Source organism: Staurois parvus, unplaced genomic scaffold (assembly GCF_062004578.1).
Source record: "Staurois parvus isolate SC_StPar_1 unplaced genomic scaffold, SC_StPar_1.0 ptg000395l, whole genome shotgun sequence".
Lineage (NCBI taxonomy): Eukaryota > Metazoa > Chordata > Amphibia > Anura > Ranidae > Staurois > Staurois parvus.
In genome coordinates this window covers 2908827-2929443 of record NW_028318191.1, presented here as the reverse complement: position 1 = coordinate 2929443, position 20617 = coordinate 2908827, and the positions used below count along the sequence as shown (strand labels likewise).

The 20617-nt window shown below is 40.2% G+C and overlaps 1 protein-coding gene across 1 annotated transcript in view; it reads right to left on the bottom strand.

The window, feature by feature from the left end:
• Nucleotides 1-658: 658 nt before the first annotated feature.
• The window catches only part of MAPKAPK2 (MAPK activated protein kinase 2), a 94808-nt gene continuing 74849 nt past the window's right edge, over nucleotides 659-20617 (bottom strand). Inside the window, exons 8-10 of the mRNA XM_089686370.1 lie at nucleotides 15292-15377; nucleotides 10998-11078; nucleotides 659-6066 (exon numbers count right to left, since the gene is read on the bottom strand). Of these exons, the coding sequence (XP_089542496.1) occupies nucleotides 5932-6066; nucleotides 10998-11078; nucleotides 15292-15377 (302 nt within the window). The 3' untranslated portion in view covers nucleotides 659-5931. The remainder of the gene's footprint in view (nucleotides 6067-10997; nucleotides 11079-15291; nucleotides 15378-20617) is intronic.

Genomic DNA, 20617 nt, shown 5'->3' with positions numbered 1-20617 from the left:
GCAATTTGAGCCCATTAATTTTGCATGGGCTCAAATCGCACCAGAAATATTGCATGCACTACTTTTGGAAATCCACTGCAACTGGATCGTATGGTAGTTTTGTAACATGTGATCTGATGCTGGGAAATGCACTGCATTTGCAATGTCATTAATGCTGTAGATCGCAAGGGCAGTGTGACTTGAATGTGGTACAGGAAACGTGCACAGATTGTTGGTTTCCAGCACCGCATGCTAGAGTAAAACGAGGCGAAATGTATATTGCTGAGTGAACTTTTGTTTAAGAATCCTCAGATCTAAGTATGCATATATAAATACTCATATAGCAATTTGAATATATTTACATATACACTTAATCTATTCAACAGTGCTACCTATCTGCTGGTTATTTCTTTCAGCATATTCCTGAATTCTCTGCATGAATCGTGGCTTCAGCTCTGCTCATTCCTTTAGTTTCCTTTCAATTTCTAATGACTACATATCCTATGGTACCTTGCTGCCTGCTAGCACTGATTATATATGTTATGTTTCCTGAACTGACTGTGCCTCTTGAAACTTCCCTGCTCGCCTCAACCTTGTTCATGAAAAATGTTTTGAAAATGAACATATGATTTAAAATTTTGACCATAGATACACTTTAAATAAAGACATGCAAAGTCAGTTATTCCAAATACTAAAACTGTTTAGTAGAACAATTTGATCATACAAAATTATATTTTTACAAGAATTCCAAAAAAAAAATAAAAATATTGCTTTCAACAGAATTTGGAATTTGTTGAGCTCACATAGGAGCAGAGAATGAAAATTGCTTTGCAGAAAACTATAGAACGCAGTTGGAATTATAAAAATATAACAAAGCCTGACCATATTCCTCCCTTTCCACCAAGATAATTTCCCACACAAATACAATCAAACAATGTCTAAACAGTTCTATTACTTCAACACTGCACTGTATAACTGGTCGGAAAACATTCCACGTTTTCAAAACTCTCTCATTAACTTGATTATGGCAATTGACCAGTGCCTGACATAGTATAAACATTGTGCATTATTAAACTTGGCAGACGATCAGTATGGGAACTGCACCTGCTGATTTTTTTTAAAGGTGAATGTTTCAGGGCTGTCATTCTCATCTTTCAAACGCAAACATATCAACCACTCAGATCAATCTTTAAAGTGGTTGTAAAGGCTCTAGGTTTTGTACCTTCATGCATTAAGAAAAAATAAAAAAAAACCTTTTGTGTGCAGCAGCAGCCCCCAGGCCCCCCTCCCCCAATCTCAATCCGGCTCTTGGCTGTCCCAGGTCTCTCCCTCCTCATTGGCTAAGACAGCAGTCATTGGTTAGGCAGAGTCTGTGTGAATTGACACACAGAGAAGCAGCATGGGTGTCCCACAGCAACCTGCTTACTATGGAGGCACTTGACAGGAGGGAGGGGTCAGAAGTGTCAGTGGGAGACCTGAGAAGAGGAGTATCAGGGTTACTTTGTGCAAAACCACTGCACAGAGTAGGAAAGTATAACATATCTGTTAGTAAAAAAAATTAATTCTGGCTTTATAATCACTTTACCTAGCAGAGAGGTGCACATTGGCTGGGCAATAACACAGGATAATACTAAAATCACCTTCTCCAGTTAGTCAGCACAAACAACTATTTCAACGGTTTCAAATTTTTGGCTTAAAAACTGATGTTTTTCCTGCATATATCTGCAAACACGTGTAAAACCACACTGTCGGTTCAAGAAACATCTGCAACGTGTGCGTGCTGACTTTCTGAGCACCCAACATAATACAAATATAGAGCAATGAATAAACTAAAAGCAGGCATGTCTCAATGGGCTTCTTTTTTGCCAATTCTAAATGAACCTGGGTGGCTACCATTTTTTTTGGTCTGTTGGATTTGGTGAATACATTGGAAGTCTTCAGCTGCCTTAGCAGAATCTGGGCTTCTGGTGTGTAGTACCCTTGGGAAGGATAAAGCTACATCCAAGGCATGCCTACAGTCAACTTAATAATTGTTGTATACATGTCATTATATATATATGTGGTTAGGATCTCATATAGTTTGGAATAAGGAACCACACTTTATAAAGGTGCCTTTAGAAGCAGTGGGACTTCACATGCATGTGCATAGGTATGTAAGAAAAACAAATGTAATCTAAAATATTAGAAAGTTGTAGCATGCTTTTTATACTAACTGGAAAAGTGCACTGGGAATTTTTTGTATTGTTCTGTCATTACTAACCTGTAATAATTTAAAACTACCCTAAAACATGCATCTTTAAAAATACAGCATTGGCAGTCACCCACATTACTATTCTTGCAGGCATTCTTTAACAGCTACTTCAATAACCGTAAAGTCATGAACCATAACTTGGCAAGGTGAAAATAAGGCTGACAGGTTTGAGGTTGAAGCAAGCAGAAAGGCCAGAAATGGTTTATTATCCTTCCACTTTTTCTTGAAAGCCTGTAGAAAATAAGCATACTACTAGCAAAATATACGGCAATAAATACATTGTCTTTTCTTATCCAGCAAAACTTAAAAGAAACGTGCTCTGAGAGAAATAAGGAGGTTGTCATTGCATAAAAAGTGAGCTGCCTGGCTGTCTCTGGCTTCAATACTTTCTGACCCTGAACAAGCATGCAAATCAAGAAAGTCAGAATTAGCATAACAGCCAGGGAGCTAGTATTTTCAAAGAGTTCTAAAATAGCTTCCAATACTCTTCAGGCTTCCTTTAAGAATTTGTAGTTCATTATTCAACAACAGCTGTTGAAAAGGGTCCTCTGGAAATAGCCAGTCAAAATACAATACGAGGAGAGACCCCTCAAGTTGCTATGAAATAACATGTGCCTGTTTTATGACAACTTTTAGGATGTTTGCAGCTAGAATAAATTTCTTCAATAGGATCCCATTAGAAGGGAAGTTGACCGCTTGATGATCAAGAAAGTTTCCTGGCTGTCTCCTGCTTCAATATTTTCCAAGTTACTTACCACAGAAACAAGTACAGAGTTTGCCTGTTAAATCAAACTTCTTTATCTACAGTTGTCCTGGGTCAAAGTATTGGAGCATGCCAGCTGGGAAACTAGCGTTTTTGCTGATATTTATAAAGTCCTTCATTGACTTTGCACCAGTTTTGTGCACCAGATCAGTAATGATGCTCCATCCCTTTTTGACAGTCGTGACACACTAAATATGTGTGTGCAAAGCACAATCACCATTTTTAGTCTAAATATCTGGTTACATTTAAAGTTATATAAAATGTAACATTAGCCAAAACTATTGTGGGAGGTGTGTGTGTGTGCGTGCGTGCGTGTGGGGGGGGGGGGGGGGGGATTAGAACATTTTTTTTTTTTTTTTGTCTGGATCCATGTTGGGATATTGGGATCCATTATTACGGTCTAACCCTCACAGAGGTTTTTATATTTCTCCTCACTTCATGCTTTGGTGACCACATCACAGATGGGAATAGAGAGAAACCCTCCCCAATAGGGTCAAAGACAGAAAAAAAAAAAAAACACATGACAGATGTTCTAATCTTTCCCATTATATCCAAAATAAAATTTAGGTTGGAACTGCACTATAAAAACTTGACAGTGGATCTAAACCTTACCGGTTCAAATCTAAAACGAATTAAAAAATAAAAGTTTGGCTTGAATTATACTTTAAATGTAGGTAACAAACAAACAAAAGAAAAACAAACAGACATAAAAGACTACAGAGAGACAATATAATGCTATTTTAACAAGACATAGCAAACTGTAAGAAAGTATATTATTACAAGCTGTATTTATGCAGAATAAGACTGCTATTTGAACCCATATGATATGCAATACAACAGTCCTGCACAGAGAAGGAAAGAGAACAAGGCACAAATGGCACTTTTTGTGTCATGTAACATATAGTTGAATGAAAACAGCAATCTTATTCAAAAACTGTTGGCAAAATGTTAAAAGTGAGAGCTGGTATCAATGCAAATGGCAGGGGTTTCCTGCTGCATGTGCATTCAGCACATAGCATGGTTTACTAGAATCAGTAGCAGCTAATACAGTTTAATATAGAACTTCCAGGTAAACTGTTTAGTTTTGGAAAGCGTGAGAAAGGATTTAAACATTTTCCAGGGTTTTATTGCCATGTGCCTGCTGGGGAAACTTTGGCTGACTTCAGGGTCGGTCAGGTCACCAGGACAGGAAGTGACAGAATACTGACAAAGTAAAGCAATTGGGTATCTGTTAAGTTTTTACTGTTCTTACTTCCTTCATTGTCACTGGAACAGTGACAATTGGAATCTCCCCAAAAGAGTCAGACTGCAATAAAAAAAAAATAAAAAAAAATAGTTGGACTGCAATTTTACTTGCGAACGTTTATGTCCCACAATTTGTTTCTGGTTTTATATGGACTGGTGAATGATATGAACCTAAATTTTTACAAATATGTGGGGCTTTGTTGGAAAGATTCACTCCCACTTCCTGTCAGGTAAAGCTTTTGTCACCAGGACAGGAGGTTAGAGAAAGTCTGCAATAGGGGCATTGACAGAAATAACTTTGCCTTCCATAGTCTACTAAAGAAAATATTTTTTTATTTCTGTGTTTGCTGCTGTAGGAGAGTTCTTTTCTCTTCCTGTATGGTAAAACATCAGGAAAACAGGAAGTGAGAGCAATTTGTTCAAAAGCCTCATACACACACAACGTTTTTGCAGCCACTTTTAGGGACATCAGGTGTTTTTGGTTTTCTTTTTACTGCTTCCAAACGGTGCTCTATGTTATCCGATTTGTCTATGCACACAGACTTTTAGAAGCTTTTAGTAGCAGTAGCGTTTACCAGCAAGAAAAAAAAAAAAACCCGAAGGTCAGGGAGTCAAGGAAGCAGCAGCATTTTGGCAGAAAAAATGCTTGACGTGGCTAAACGCTAGGTGTGTTTAGCGCTTGAGAGTTAATTAATTTCAGTGGCCAGAATAAATCATCATTCTGGCCAATAACAGGAATTAATGCCCAAGCACCTGATGCTTGTAAACACACCTAAACGCTTTTACATGCGTCAGGTGTTTTTTCTGCAAAAACACTGCTGCCAGGACAGCTTCTAGGAGAGTTTTTTTTTTTTTTTAATGTCCTGTGTGCATGAGGCCTAAAGAAGCAGGGGGCCTATATGCTAAAGGATTTGGCAACGAAAGATGAATTCAGCTTCAGAGTAGCTACTGAATACTGATTCAAACCAATCTTACAACAGGGCTTTGCAAGTGCATTAAACTTTTAAAACAGGACACAAATCTCAGTATAATCCTCTGCAGGGCTACAGTCAAAATACAACTGTCATGAGATATACTTGGGACAAACAGTAGCGATCAGCACCAAAGGACTAAATCACAGGCTGGCTGCGGAACTGGGAATTTTGATGGAGATATTTAGGTACTGGGGCAGAGCCAGAGCCATGGGGAGGTAATGCTTTCCAAAAATTGATTATGTCCCTCCCACACATGTCCTTATAGTATTTCCTATTATTTCTTCCACAGTAAGGGTGCCTACCCATTAAAGTTACAGTGCTTCCCAATCTCTCTAGTCAGTGTCTGGCACCAGCTCTGTACTTGAGTCCTTGAGAAACAGCCACTGTGTAATTCGGTTTGCTATCAACCATGCAACTGAAATATCTGTATGGGGTGGAGCTGATGATTAAAAACCTAAATTTTGCCTTAAAAAAAATAAAATAAAAAATAAAGTTCATTTACACACAGAAACACACAGACATACATTGTGGATAGTCTCTAAAAACAGAAAATAAAAACTAAAATTAAAACTTCCAGACTGTGGAGCACATAGTGAGAGTCCCAAGATGCACAGCCATTCCCCCTAAATATTACAGTGGCACTTAGATACCACAGTTACAGCTAACAGTGGCTGGTGAGACTTTAACAGTTCTAGGGCAAAGTGAAAACAGGCATAGGCTCAGTGGGTGGCAACATGAGGTGTGATCTTCTTCCGCCTCTTCTGGAGCAAAGGATTGGAGGCATCTTCTATTTTCTTTATTTTAATTTGTTCATAGTCGACCCTCATTGTGGCCAGAGCACTAGTCATTTCTTCCTGCAATTGGAAAAAATATATTATGAGAAAAAAATATAGTTAAAAAGAATTGTGCATAACATCCCTGGTGAATTAGGGGATGAACACTTCCCTGTTACTTGCCTCTAGGCTGCGTTTAGAAGCCTAAGAATGTTATCCCTCGGCCAGCTGAGATGAGGTATAACTGTCCACACACTCCCGCACTGCTCACTATTTCTTGTTTTTGGTGGATGTGATTGAGCACGTTCCACAGAGTGTCAGGAGACCAGCAGTAAGCTGGTTTGGGCCAATCATAGAATATTATATGATCAGCTAAACACGAGAAATAACCTAAAGAGGTTTATAACTTTGGTGAGGACGATAGGTTATGGTGCAAATACTGGCCTTTGACACTCTGGAATCTAAATCTGAAGATAAAACATACCTGAGGAAGGAGTTTGAACGATGGGAGGAAACAAATACAAGTATAGTGTAGATATAGCTCCGCCTTTGAAAATCAATGATTTGACAGGATGCATTAGCGGATTCCATCACTAGTGGATCGATTTGTTCAAGCAGCTGTAATAGTACTGTGTGCAAGTTTTATATGTGAAACAGCTTTTATATTTTTTTTTTATGTAATTTTAATACAACCCCTATTCCAAAAAAGTTGGAACATTGTAAAATCTATGTAAAAACAGAATGCAAAGACTTGCAAATCTGATAAACCCATATTTTATTCCCAATAGAAATTTAAAAAAATGTAAATTGTAAGTGAGAAAATGTACCATTTTAAGTATAACATAAGGTAATTTTGAAACTGATGGTAGCAACACATCTCAAAAAAGTTGGGGCAACAAAAAGCTGGCAAAGAAAGTGGTAACAACAAGGAAGAGCTGGAAGAACATTTTGCTACTAGTTAGGTTAATTTGCAACAGGTATTGGGAATAAAAAGAACATCTTAGAGAATCAGACTGTCTCAGAAGTAAAGGTGGGGAGAGGTTCACCAATTTGTGAAAAGCTGTGTCTAAAAATTCAGAATGTTTCTCATAAAATTACAAAGACTTTAAATATATCCTCATCTACAGTACATAATATCAAAATATTCTAAGAATCTGGAGAAATCTCTGTTGGGACAGGGCAACAAACAGCTGGCAAAGTATAACCACAATTTCAAAAAAGTTGGGACACGGCCATGTTTACCATGGTGTAACATCCCCTCTTAACAACACTCTGTAAATGTCTGGGAACTGAGGAGACCAGTTGCTGGAGTTCTTGAAGAGGAATGTTGTCCCATTCTTGCCTTAGCATACGCTGCTGTACAACCTGTACATATCTTTCAGCATTGTTGGTTCCTTTCCAGATGTGTAAAGCTGCCCATTCCATACACACAAATGCACCATAGAACAGTTTTCCACTTTGCAACAGACCATTTTAAATGAGCTTTGATCCGGAGAAGATGGAGGAGTTTCTGGATCAGGTTCACATATGGCTTCTTCTTTGCATGATAGAGCTTTACCTTGCAAACGGTGTTCAGTTATTTTTGGAAGTATTACTGAGCCCATGCAGTGATGTCCATCACAGAATCAATGCCTGTTTTTAATGCAGTGCCATTTGAGGGCCCGAAGATCATGGGCATCAAATACTGCATTTCGGCCTTGTCCCTTACGCAAATAGATTCCTCCAGATTCTTAGATTCGTTTGATATTATGTACTGAAGATGAGGATATATTTAAAGTCTTTGTAATTTTATGATGAACATTATTCTGAAATTGTCTGAGAAATTTTAGACGTTTCACAAATTGGTGAACCTCTCTCCATCTTTACATCTGAGACAGTCTGATTCTCTAAGATTCTCTTTTTATTCCCAAACCCTTTTACCAACTAACCTAATTAGTTGCAAAATGTTCTACCAGTACAACTTTCTTTGCCAACTTTTCGTTGACCTGTCTTAACTTTTCTGAGATGTGCTGCTGCCATCAATTTCAAAATTACCTTTTTTTTTTTTTTTTTTTTAACCACTTGCCTACCAGGCACTTATACCCCCTTATTTACCAGGCCAATTTTCAGCTTTCAGCGTGGTCATATAACATTGTACCCATATGAAATTTTGATAATTTTTTTCTCACAAATAGAGCTTTCTTTTGGTGGTATTTAATCGCCACTGGGCGCTTTACTTTTTGCGCTATAATTAAAAAAAGTGCAAAAAATTTGAAAAAAAAAAAAAAAAAAGTTTCTTTGTTTCTATTATAAAATTTTTCAAACAGGTATTTTTTCTCCTTCACTGATGTGCGTTCATGAGGCGGCACTGATAGGCAGCACTAAAGGGCACTGATAGGCAGTACTAATGAGGTGTCACGGATAGGCGGCACTGATAGACAGCACTAATGAGGTGTCACGGATAGGCGGCACTAATATGCAGCACTGATAGGCGGCACTGATAAGTGACACTGATGATGGGTACTGATAGACGGCACTGACTGGCATCACTGCTGGGCACTGACTGGCACAACCCCTGGGCACTGACTGGTGGAATTGACTGGCAGCACTGCTGGGCGGCACTGGTGGACACAGGTGGGTGGCACTGCTGGGCACAGGTGGGTGGCACTGCAGAGTGGCACAGGTGGGTGCACTGCTGGGCACAGGTGGGCGGAGCTAGTGGGCGCACTGCTGGGCACAGGTGGGCGGAACTTGCGGGTGGCACTGCTGGGCACCGATCATCAGGGCACTGATCATCAGTGCCCTGATGATCGGTGCCGATCCCCGCTCTGACAACTGCCGGTTCTCGGCAGTACTTTCCTCACGATCTCACAGCGTGAGGAAAGTGCAGCCGAGAACCGGCACTTGCATTTCCCTCTGATCAGCGTGTCACTGGACACCGCTGATCACGTGGTAAAAGGCCGCTGTGATTGGCCTTTTACCACATCACGTGATCAGCTGTGTCCGTAGGACACAGCGATCACGGAGATCGGCGGGTGCGCGCCCAGGAGAGCGCGTTCTGGGAGGACGTCATATGACGTCCACTCAGAACTGGCCGGCCGCAGTGCAGCCGTCATTCGGCTATCTGCGGTCGGCAACTAGTTAAATAATAGATTTTCTCAGTTTAAACCAGGGGTCAGTAACCAATAGTTCACTGCCAGGTGACTGGTAGATCATGGCCTGGGATTGCTGACCCTCCATCGCAGCAATGCAGAAGGACTAGTTGTAAAGTTAGAGCTGTAGTGGGCAATAAGAGCTGCATAAGCCAATGCTTCATCTGTATTGCTGGATCCTGTCCCATATGGAGTGATACCAACTGCACCTCTTATCCCAGCTAGCGGTCTCCACAGTGATGCCAGCAGCAGGAAAGAAGAGATCTTCAGACCAGTGTGAAGCAATACACTGGGCATAATAGTATAGTGCTGCTTTCACACTGATTCCTGTAGGTTTGATGTGCTTAGCCCAGTGTTTCTCAACTCCAGTCCTCATGGACCCCCAACAGGTCATGTTTTCAGGATTTCCATTATTTTGCACAGGTGATTTGATCAGTTTCACTGCCTTAGTAATTACCACAGCTGTTTCATCTAAGGGAAATCCTGAAAACATGACCTGTTGGGGGTCCATGAGGACTGGAGTTGAGAAACACTGGCTTAGCCATAGGGATGCACTGAAATTTCGGTGGCCGAAAATTCCCCTATCGGCCTTTGGCCGATATAAAAATAGGCACTGTTACAGGTGCCAAAAATAACCCTGCCCACGTAGCCTTACCTGAGAACCCATCCAACGATCCTGGCGGTCGGCACAGAGGTCAATGAAGGAAAGATGGCCTTCACTCATCTCTATGCCTTTGGACAACTGGAGCGACGTCATTATGTCACTTCTGGTTCCGGCAAGGTCTTTTTTTTTTTTTTTTTTTAAAGAACTAGATCAATTATTATTTTTTTTATATGTAATGCTTTATAATGTAGAGGAGAGAAGTGGGGTCTTATTGACCCCACATCTCTCCATAAAGAGGACCTGTCACTGCTTATTTCTATCACAATGGAGGTTTGCATTTTTTGTGATAAGAACGTGATTAAAAAAAAAAAAAAAAAACTTAAAGGAACAGTGTAAAAAAATAATAAATACATAAATTTAAAAAATTGTTTAAAGTGCCCCCCTGTCCCCCGATGCTTTTTCCAAAAAAATTGCATTTGAAAAAAAAAAAAAAAACTGTCCATTTCGGTTTTCGGGCCAAGTGCATCCTGATTTTTCCGTTTTGTTACCAGAATTTTCATTTCGGTGAACCATTAGCTAGAGACTTCTATTATATCCTGCTCATTTGGTACACTTTCTGAAAGTGCACCAAAACCCCTGAATGCAGATGTTTTCGTGCACTTTCAGAAAGTGCACCACACCTGCAAGTGCAGCAGGCACTGCTGCTCCTCTAAAAAGCGATCCAAGTGTGTTTGACAGGTGGCAAGGAGGCGATATGTTGCGATAAGTACAGCAATTAGAGATTTAAATCAGGTGTGAGGAGGCGACCCTGTGCCCAGTAATTTTTTCCACTTCCCATGTTGTTCTGGTAGATCTCCACCTCTTTAGCATTACCTACCCCTGGTTTAAACATTTTATGTTTTCGATCGTGAATAAAATATGGGTTTATGAGATTTGCAAATCATTGCATTCTGTTTTTATGTAAATTTTACATACCTATTGAGGTTTTATTTCTTTATTACCCTGTGATCGAAGATAATAAACTTAGTGACTGTATTTCCAATTTGATACCTAAGAACACTGTGTTCTAGGAGAAAAAGTTGGAAATGCAGCTATGATTGAAGAGAAGTTCATGATTATAGAAAAGACTTTCACTAAATATATTTATTTCTTTTTGTAGATTTTATAACAAAAAAAAAAATTATATTATACATATATTTTTTTTTTAATAAGTTTTTTTTTCTTCTACATAATCACCTTAACAGTTAAAGACACAATTTGTTCAACAGAATTCCTACCTTAACATCTTCCCACAGATCCTTCTCTTCTTTTAAAACCCGGCTGGTGTGTAGTGGAGTTGGTGGCACTTGCATCGATTGCTGTTGTTTTTGCAATACAAAAAGGACAAAAGGAAATAAAGTTCAGTGTGTCTGCTGTTTGTGTCTTATAAGATAAGCACATGATAGGACAATGATCTATACTCCCAAGATCTCAAAATTAAAAGTTTAAAATGTAAAAGCATAATTAAAATAATGAAAACCATTCTGTCTTTTGGGTTCTGTTCCATTCATAGCTTTGGATTCCTTGTTGCATTGATCATAACAGGAGCAGGTTCTCTTTCTCTGATTACCCTCTGCCCCCGCCACCACCAGCACATGCACTCTCTCTCCCCAGACGCAGTGACTCTGAGCTCAGCATTTGGGAGATCGATCCTGTGATGGTGAAGGTGAACAGTAACAGCTAGGTGACTCTTAGCAACATTCTAGGAGTTTTCCAGTCAGGCATCATGGAGGTACTTAAAATGGCATACACCTACAGCAAGGGCATTATTCAACTTTGGTCAAAGTTGCAGTTTGTTTTTTATCTACAGATGTCCCTTATCTGCATGGGCAGTTTTCTAGTAAAGGTGAACACTTTACCTTTAAAATACCTAACCCTCAGGGAAAGAAAGTTTAGACTGAACATGTACAAATAAAAAAAGACAAAGCAGACAAGGGACAGAGGCTTAAGTTAAACACACTTGACCCTTGACATCAGTGAGAAGGAGGTCTGTGCATAAAAACAATGTTGCCTGATGGATGTTTCTCTTAAGAGATTTGTCCTATGAAAGCTCTCTCTTCGATATAGGATTAAACTGAAAGAGTGACAGGAAAGTAAACCATTCTTTAAGGAAAAGCTGGGATGATCAAGACCACATGTATGAAAGGGTAGGCAATGATTGTTATAATCGTAACAAAACAAAGGAGCAGATCATCGTGCCAAAAGGATGAGAAGTAGCCCTTGAAACAAAGACCTGTAGTTGTTTCAGGGGTGTAGTAGTTATAGTGAAACTTGCCTAACCAGAATTAAAATATTGGATTCTAGGAATCATCCAACCTAATCCTGCAATTAGCAGAATCCTCCACCGAGGAGTAGGGATCCTAGTATTAATACTAGGCATATTCACCTGATAAAAAATATGAAGAAAGGAGAAATCTGAGACTTCCTCAGAAAACTGAAGCTTGGTCAAAGAAGATAATCTATTTTCCTGTTAATGTGGTCCCACAAAGGCCCCTTGACTCACCCTATCCCACTTAGGGAGGATTTGTAGCAGGGTAACCACTTGCTGACCCCAGTGGAGTACAGGAATTTCCAGCAACAGATACTTCCTTGCAAAGAAGAAAGGGGGGGCACTCATTTGCACAACCGGCATCATTCAAAATGGGGGTCATCATAACAGGGTATCAGAAAGTCAATATTTTGGTTCTAGGAAAAAAACACTGAGGTCACAAGTGACACACTCAACACTGTCCAGTATGGGAAGTAGATCACCCAATCTGCTGCAGAGGAAGATTTCAAATCTTTCGGGATATAGATGTTGCAGCCTCCAGATGAAGCCCTTGTTATAATTTGTATGTAAAGAATAATTACAGATCAAAGGACCCTTGCCTTGCAAGAACTCCTGAATGCTCCACAATGGAAGGGAGCTGTACTGATTGATCCTTGTCAATCATGTAGGTCGAGACGTTCCTCAAGAAAGGCATAATGATTAAGGAGCTTGAATACCAGTTACAGTACTATTAGGCCTAGCTGCAGATAAGTGCATATTGAACCCAGAGGTCCAGGACTGATTCAGACTGGCTCAGATGCCAACAGAAGTCCCCCTACCTCAAAAGAGTTAGGTCAGCCCTCCTTTATTGTGAGGAGGGCTTTTGGGTAAGTTTGGGGTGTTTTGGGGTCCAAGCCCACAAAAGGATGGACATGCCTTTGACTTAAGAGAAGGGCACCTGGGTGGAGAGAAAGGAGAGGTAGTAGCTAGTTTTGGCTGTTTGTATGGGGTAAACGTACCTTCCCTAAGTAAATGCCTTGAAAAATGTATCAATGGATTAGCCAAACAGGTGTTTGCCATCAAAAGGCATGTAAAAAAGATACCTTTTGCAAGCAGGTTCAGCAGACCAAGTCTTTAACCACAAAATTCTGCACAAATGCACAGAGAGCAATGTTATCCTAGAAATCTGGCGAACATTCGCTAGAACATCAACACAAAATAGCAGAGCCATAGGCATAACTTTCAATAGTTCCAGCAGAACATTGCCTAGGCGAGCAGAAGTGGGATCGGGTAATTATCAGAAATAGGTGCCTGCTCCAAGAAAAAAAAAACAAAAAAAAACAAAAAAGTAGAAGAGGAAGAGGGATGAGGAGGAAAATCAGAACTTCTCTTTTTAGGTGAAGCTCCACTTTAACAACTTGCCTTCCAGGCACTTTTACCTCCTTCCTGCCCAGGCCAATTTACAGCTTTCAGTGCTGTTGCACTTTGAATGACAATGGAGCGGTCATGCAACATTGTGCCCATATGAAACTTTTATAATTTTTTCACAGAGCTTTCTTTTGGTGGTATTTAAGCGCCCCTGGGGTTTTTATTTTTGTTGCACTATAAACAAAAAAAAAAAGAGCAAAAAATGTTTTTCTCTGTTTCTATTATAAAAATTAGCAAACAGGTCATTTTTCTCCTTCACGGATATGTGTTGATGAGGCTGCACTGATAGGCAGCACTGATTAGCGCAACTGCTAGGCGGCACTGATGATCAGTGCAGATCTGCTCTGTGACATTTGCCGGTTAATCAGCAATACTTTCCTCATGCTGCAACTGTATGTACTTTATGATCTGCTGTGAACTGGACAACCGCACTGTAGCCATTCTTTGCCTATATTGCGGTTGTAAAATGGTTAAGCAAGCATAGGTCAGATAAGAGTGTGTATACCCAAGTTGTCCTGAAGTGGTTTATGTTATAGGTCAATAAATAGGTGTGGTTTAAATCTTGGTGCAGCCAAATGGTCAGCATTGGTACCAGAAAAGAGGCAGGGGCACCTGGGTAAAAAATATATACAACTCATTACGAATGCCACCTTGGGCAAATATGGATAAAAGATCAGCAAGAAACTGCATAGACTTGCAAATCAGCAAGCAGATATATTTGAAATGTATTGGTATTAAATAATTTCAGATTTAAAATTAAATATTGTTTTAATGCTGAGAAACTTCTACTAATGATCCTTCACTTTTCCTGTATTAGTATTTCAAGGATTTTTATCAACTGGGAAATCTAAACACAAAAAACATGACAAGAAGGCTTGAAGGATGATGGAGATTGGCTAACCTTCATGTTTTGACACCATAGCGATAAGATGTTGGTGAGAACCAGAGTAGCATCATTAAATCGGGGACATCCTGGTGTCCATCCTCATTATAACCTGGTATGCTTCACCAATGCTGCTCTTTTCAGGGCACAAAGGCCCAGTGCATTACCCAATATAACATTTACTGAATGCAAGATGGTGTCAAATACATACACACAGTATCACAAGGAAAAACATGTAAACAGGACCCAAGAGTGGTCAGAATGTAGATGTGCATCACCAAGATCCAGGCAAACTCATGCACTCTACAACTAATACAAAACAAGCCCACCCGCTAAATGGGGGAGGGATCATAGCACAAACAGAAGTTGTCGCCCACAGCCAAAATATATATATATATATATATATACACACACACACACATATACACACACACACACACACACACACATCTGCAGTAGTTGTATTACAATTTAGGTCATACCTGCAATACAGTAGTAGCAGCACTATTGCAGGCAAGGCATCAATTGTAATTCTAACACAATCACTGGACTTTTTTGGCTCTGGGTGACAACTTCTGTTTGTTTAATTGTCCCTACCCTATTTATGGGATGGGCTAGATTTGTTTTGGTTGTAGTGTTGTTATATAAAAGGGGAATTCATATACAGAAGAGCTATGCTGTGAGGAACAGGGTCTGTTCCTCCAAAACGCGTCCGTTTGCAAGTCTGAGTGATGCTTGGGTCTTGGTGACACGTCTACATCATGATCATTCTGTTGCTTGGGTTTGGTTTACATCGCTTTATGCCTGTAGCACTGTATGTATGCATTTCACACCATATTATATTAGGTAATGCACTAGGCCTTTGCACCCCCTTGTTTCTGTTTCGTAACCTTTTTTTAACCTTCGCGTTTATTGGAATTCACCGCCTTAAATGTGAATTCCTGCTCACGAGCTATATATTGTGCCTACATACCATTATCCATGGGTGGTTCATGAATTCTGTGATAGTCATTCTTTGCGTTGGATCCGTCTTTAAAAGGTTTCTAATTAGCTGTTTCACTAAAAGAAAACAAAAATATGAAAAATTCAATTAACTGATGGCTGCGAAACAAAGCTTTAATGCACTTCTCAACACTAAAACAGAATCTCACCCATGGAGATTTTTAAGCACCGCAGTTTGGACGCCATTCCACGAGCGTGCACAATTTAAAGTGTGACATGTTGGGTATCTATTTACTCACCGTAACATCCTCTTTCATATTTAAAAAAATAATTTTTCTTTTTTAATCAAAAGTGTATTTTTTTCTAAACCTGCGCACTTCGGGTTTGGTTTTCGGCCAAGTGCATTTTGTGTTTTTGGTTTCAGCACCAGAATTTTCATTTTGGTGCACCACTAACAAAGAGTACATTGTAAATTTTGCAAATAGTCACAGGACCAAAATGAGCAGTTTTAAAAATCAATGCATTAAGTAAATTTAAATGAATTAATGCATTCTACTTGGAGGCTCTTTTGTAATCAGCATGATAGGATTCAGAGCAAACAAAAAACTTCAGTAAAACAAAGCAAAGAAATCTCAAATAAACTTGAGTCATTAATATAGGTTGGACAAAAATGTATTCAGTCTGCACCTTTCTCATCAGAGTGCCCTTTAAATCAGGGTCCCCATCAGAGTCACTTCTTACATTAGAGTATCCATTAAAGCCCCCCTTACATCACAGTCTCCATCACAGCCCCCTTACATCACATTCCATATTACAGTTCCTCCTTACATCAGGGGCCAAGGAGACAGGGCACCTTTAAGAACCAGGAACAAGATACTACAGGACCCCCTAATACACACGCTCGCTTCAATCATACCAATCTGTCAAGAGAAAAACAAAAAATGGTAACCCATTGTGTAAAACTGTATACTTTTAACAAAGTAAAACAAGTATACATTTACTGACAAGCATCTCTGAATGTAAGGCATTAAAAATCTTTCAAATACCATTGATAACTCGGCAGAGCCTGTGCTGACTTCATCACAGGAGGTCTTTATGTGCCTGGCGACAACTGCATTCTGAGCGATGAGAGCTTACTAAAACCACCTGTAATTTGGGGTCTTAGGACTACGGACTTTGGTTATTCACTTAAGGGAGGAGCATTTTTAGTAGTGTCATATATGCAGAGTTGAAATATATATTTGTTTTGTATTAAAGTAAACTGATCACAGTTTAATTACTTATAGGTTTAGCACATTTGGTGCATATATTCTAAACACCAAGTCATTTTCATATATTTGAAATGATCCTTTTTGATGTTAAAGGGTACCGCATATTTATATGGTGCATTTATTGCATATATCATGTTGTTTGCTGAGGATTATATTTAAACGGGACAGCTCAACAATATTTACTAATTTGAGTTTCTTTACACTTTTGCATTGGGTTTTTTTTAGTGCAGCTGTGGGTATTATTGGCAAACTTAGGACAGTTTAAGGTGAATGGAGAATTTAAATGAATTAATAAAGTGGAGCTGCACCCAAAAGGGGAAGTTCCACTTTAAAGGCCTCCTCCCCCACTCTTGCTTGTGAAATAGCACTTTTGGGGGGGTACCTAATTTTGACAGGTCCCCACTTGCACTTCCGCTCAGATTGCCTAGGCGATCAGAAGCAGAAGCTCTCCTCACCCCCCCCCCCCTCCCTCCCTGCAGTCTTCTAAGACACGTGACAGGTCCCAGAAATCTGCGGGATCATTCACAATGCACAGCGTGGCTTGCACATGTGCAATGGGCATCCAGCTGTGAAGCTGGAGGCTGCCACAGCTTAGTGCCCAAAGTTAAGATGCCGGTGCCGTGGAAAGACAACAGGAGGTGTAAACAGCAGGGGTGTGCACAGAGGTGGATCATGGACAAATAAGTGGCTGTTTATTAAAAGTCAGCAGCTACAGTCTTAGTACCTGTGAACTTTAACATTTTTACACAGGAGACTGGAGCTCCTCTTTAAACTGAAATCTACAAATCTATCGACACTTCCTAATAATAAATCCCACGGGCTGGATGGTTTTGCTGGTGAATACTACAAGCAATTAAAATCTATGTTTGGAAAAAAATATATAATACTGCTGCTCTTACAATCACCTTACCAAAACCAGGGAAGTAGCCAAATGTCCCCCTAAAGGTTTCTCCTATCTCCCTTTTAAATATATATTTAAAGCTTTATGCAAAACTGATAGCAGCAAACCTAGGAGGTAGGCTATCTTTGATCAATCTAGATTTACCAAGGTCAGACAAAAATCGGATACCACAAGGCAACTCTACAACATTATCTATTTTTGAGAAAAAACGTGAACACCTTCTTTGCGCCTAGCTTTGGATGCAGAAAAGGCATTCAATAGAGTTCAGTGGAATTCTCTTAACCTTGTACTACACACATTTCCTGTTAGTCTTACAGGTAAAAAAAAAAAAAAAAAAAAAAAAAAAAAAAAAAAAAAAAAGGTATTTCTAAGAATTTTCCAGGACAGTCACATGAGAGATAGAAGTTTCTTTCCACAGGAAACACAAGCCAAACCGATTAAAAGCCCGTCCCACCTCCTCGCCCCTCAGCTGAGTGTAAATTAATTTAGAGTACCTCCATCAGTGCACGAGGGAACACCACCACCCAAAAAGCAAAACATAGGGTGAGAACTAGGAATACTGTCCTAGAAGATTCCTACAAATACTGTTACTGGTAAGACTAAGCCCATATATTGATCATTTTCAATCAGCGCGTTGAACAAAAAAAAAAAAAAAAAAAAAAAAAAAAAAAAAGACCTTTGATGTGAAATGAGGAATCCTTCCCGCTGTGGTACTGTATTCTGACAGCAGGGAGCCTTCCTATAGCCAGTGGCACTGATCATTTGGGAAAAACCAGACAGGTTGGTTGTACACATAAATAGATCAACTTTTGTACAACCAGCCAGCACATACATAGATAGAAATTTTTCTGGTCCCTGCTGAACCGGCCTAATTTCGACCCATGTATGGCCGGCTTAACAGGAAATTTCCCCAGTCATATTCCAGGACAACCTTCCTGCTGAAGACAAGATCCTGATGCGACAGCATCTCCACCCTCTAATGCTTGACGAAGGTGTCTCATCTAGACTATGTAGTGGCTCTGCAAAACTGCTCCACAAACTCTCCTGCTCTCTGCCAAAGATATGTAGGGTTGTAAGTGATGCAACTAAAGGTTTGTTGGGTAAAGTATGTCTCTTTCCTAATGACACAAAGGTGTGTAATAGGGTTGATATCCCTGGAGGTGTATGAAACATGGAAAAGGATTTGGCATTGCTGGAAGATTGGTCAAGGTTTCCAAATATAAAATAATGCACCTAGGGAAAAAGAATCCCCTGAGAGAGTACATTAGGGGTACAAGGTTGGTCAGCACTACAGAGGAAAAGGACTTGGGGGAACTTATTTCAGATGACTGCAAAATGAGCAAACAGTGTGGCCAGGTAGTGGGGAAAGCGAATAGAATTCTAGGATGCGTCCAGAGACGGGTAACAAAAATGGTGAAAGGTCTGTGGTGTTGTACAGGGGGTATGAGGTTAGGGTCCCCTGTATACAGGTAGGTAGGGTGTTGGGGGCCACCATGTACAGGTAGGAGGGGTGTTGGGGGGCCACCATGTACAGGTAGGAGGGGTGTTGGGGAGCCCCTGTGTACAGGTAGGAGGGGTGTTGTCACTCTGGTGCAGGGTGAGGTTGATGGAGTGTGGGTACTCGATCCTGGCCAGCATGGTCTGATAATGGGGATAGATCAGGTATGGTGGGATGGGGCCCCTGTGTACAGGTATGGAACTGAAGTGGGTCCAGCACTGTAGACCAGCGTTTTTCAACCACTGTGCCGCGGCACACTAGTGTGCCGTGAGATATTGTCTGGTGTGCCGTGGGAAAAATTCCAATTTCATCTGTAACATGTGGCTTCGGCTCACAAATAGACCAATCATTAGAATCTAATGATTCAGTGGTCGGCAAGCCGCGGCTCGCGAGCCACATGCGGCTCTTTACCCAGTCTAATGCGGCTCTTCTGTGTGCCGGGCGCCTGCTCCCCTCCCTCCTCTCGGTCGGCCGCTCCCCTGCCTCCTCTCGGTTGGCAGCCCCAAAAGTCCGCGCGGACCTTTTAATCCGGCTTGCGGATGTGGCTGTCAGGATGTGTGTAGGCGGGGCAGCGTGCCGAACGTGAGGGGAGGGGAGCTAGGCTCCTCTCACAGTCCGCCCTGAAGACCCGAACGGCGCGGGAAGACAGCGAGAGGAACGCAAAAGGTAAGTGAATTGACACGGGGGACTTGGCTTACTAGAAGGGGGGGGGGGGAATAGTACTGTGGGGGATGAAATACTATATGAGGGATGAATTACTTTATGAGGGATGAAATACTATATGGGGGGATGAAATACTATATGGGGGATGAATTACTATATCAGGGATGAATTACTATATGAGGGATGAAATACTATATGGGGGGATGAAATACTATATGGGGGGATGAAATACTATATGGGGGGATGAATTACTATATGAGGGATGAAATACTATATGGGGGGATGAAATACTATATGAGGGATGAAATACTATAATGGGGGATGAATTACTATATGAGGGATGAATTACTGTATGAGGGATGAAATACTATATGGGGGGATGAAATACTATATGAGGGATGAAATACTATATGAGGGGATGAAATACTATATGGGGGGATGAAATACTATATGGGGGATGAAATACTATATGAGGGATGAAATACTATATGAGGGATGAAATACTATATGAGGGATGAATTACTATATGAGGGATGAAATACTATATGGGGGGATGAAATACTATATGGGGGGATGAAATACTATATGGGGGGATGAAATACTATATGAGGGATGAATTACTATGGGGGATGAATTACTATATGGAGGATGAATTACTATATGGGGGATTAATTACTATGCTTACTATGGGGGAATATTACTATACTTACTATGGATGACACATACACATCATTCATCTACTCTTGGTCCGGCCCCCGGGTCCAATTATAAAATACTTTATTATTTCATAATAAAGTAATTATAAAATAATTTCTTTGTGTTTGATTCCTATTCAAGAGAATTACTTTATATATAGTCAATATAGGCACAGAGGTAAATTTTTTTAACATTTTCTAATGGTGGTGTGCCTCGTGATTTTTTTCATGAAAAAAGTGTGCCTTTGCACAAAAAAGGTTGAAAAACACTGCTGTAGACAACTGCCCCATCCACTCACCAGCAAGGAAAGGGTGGCAGATCAAGCCCG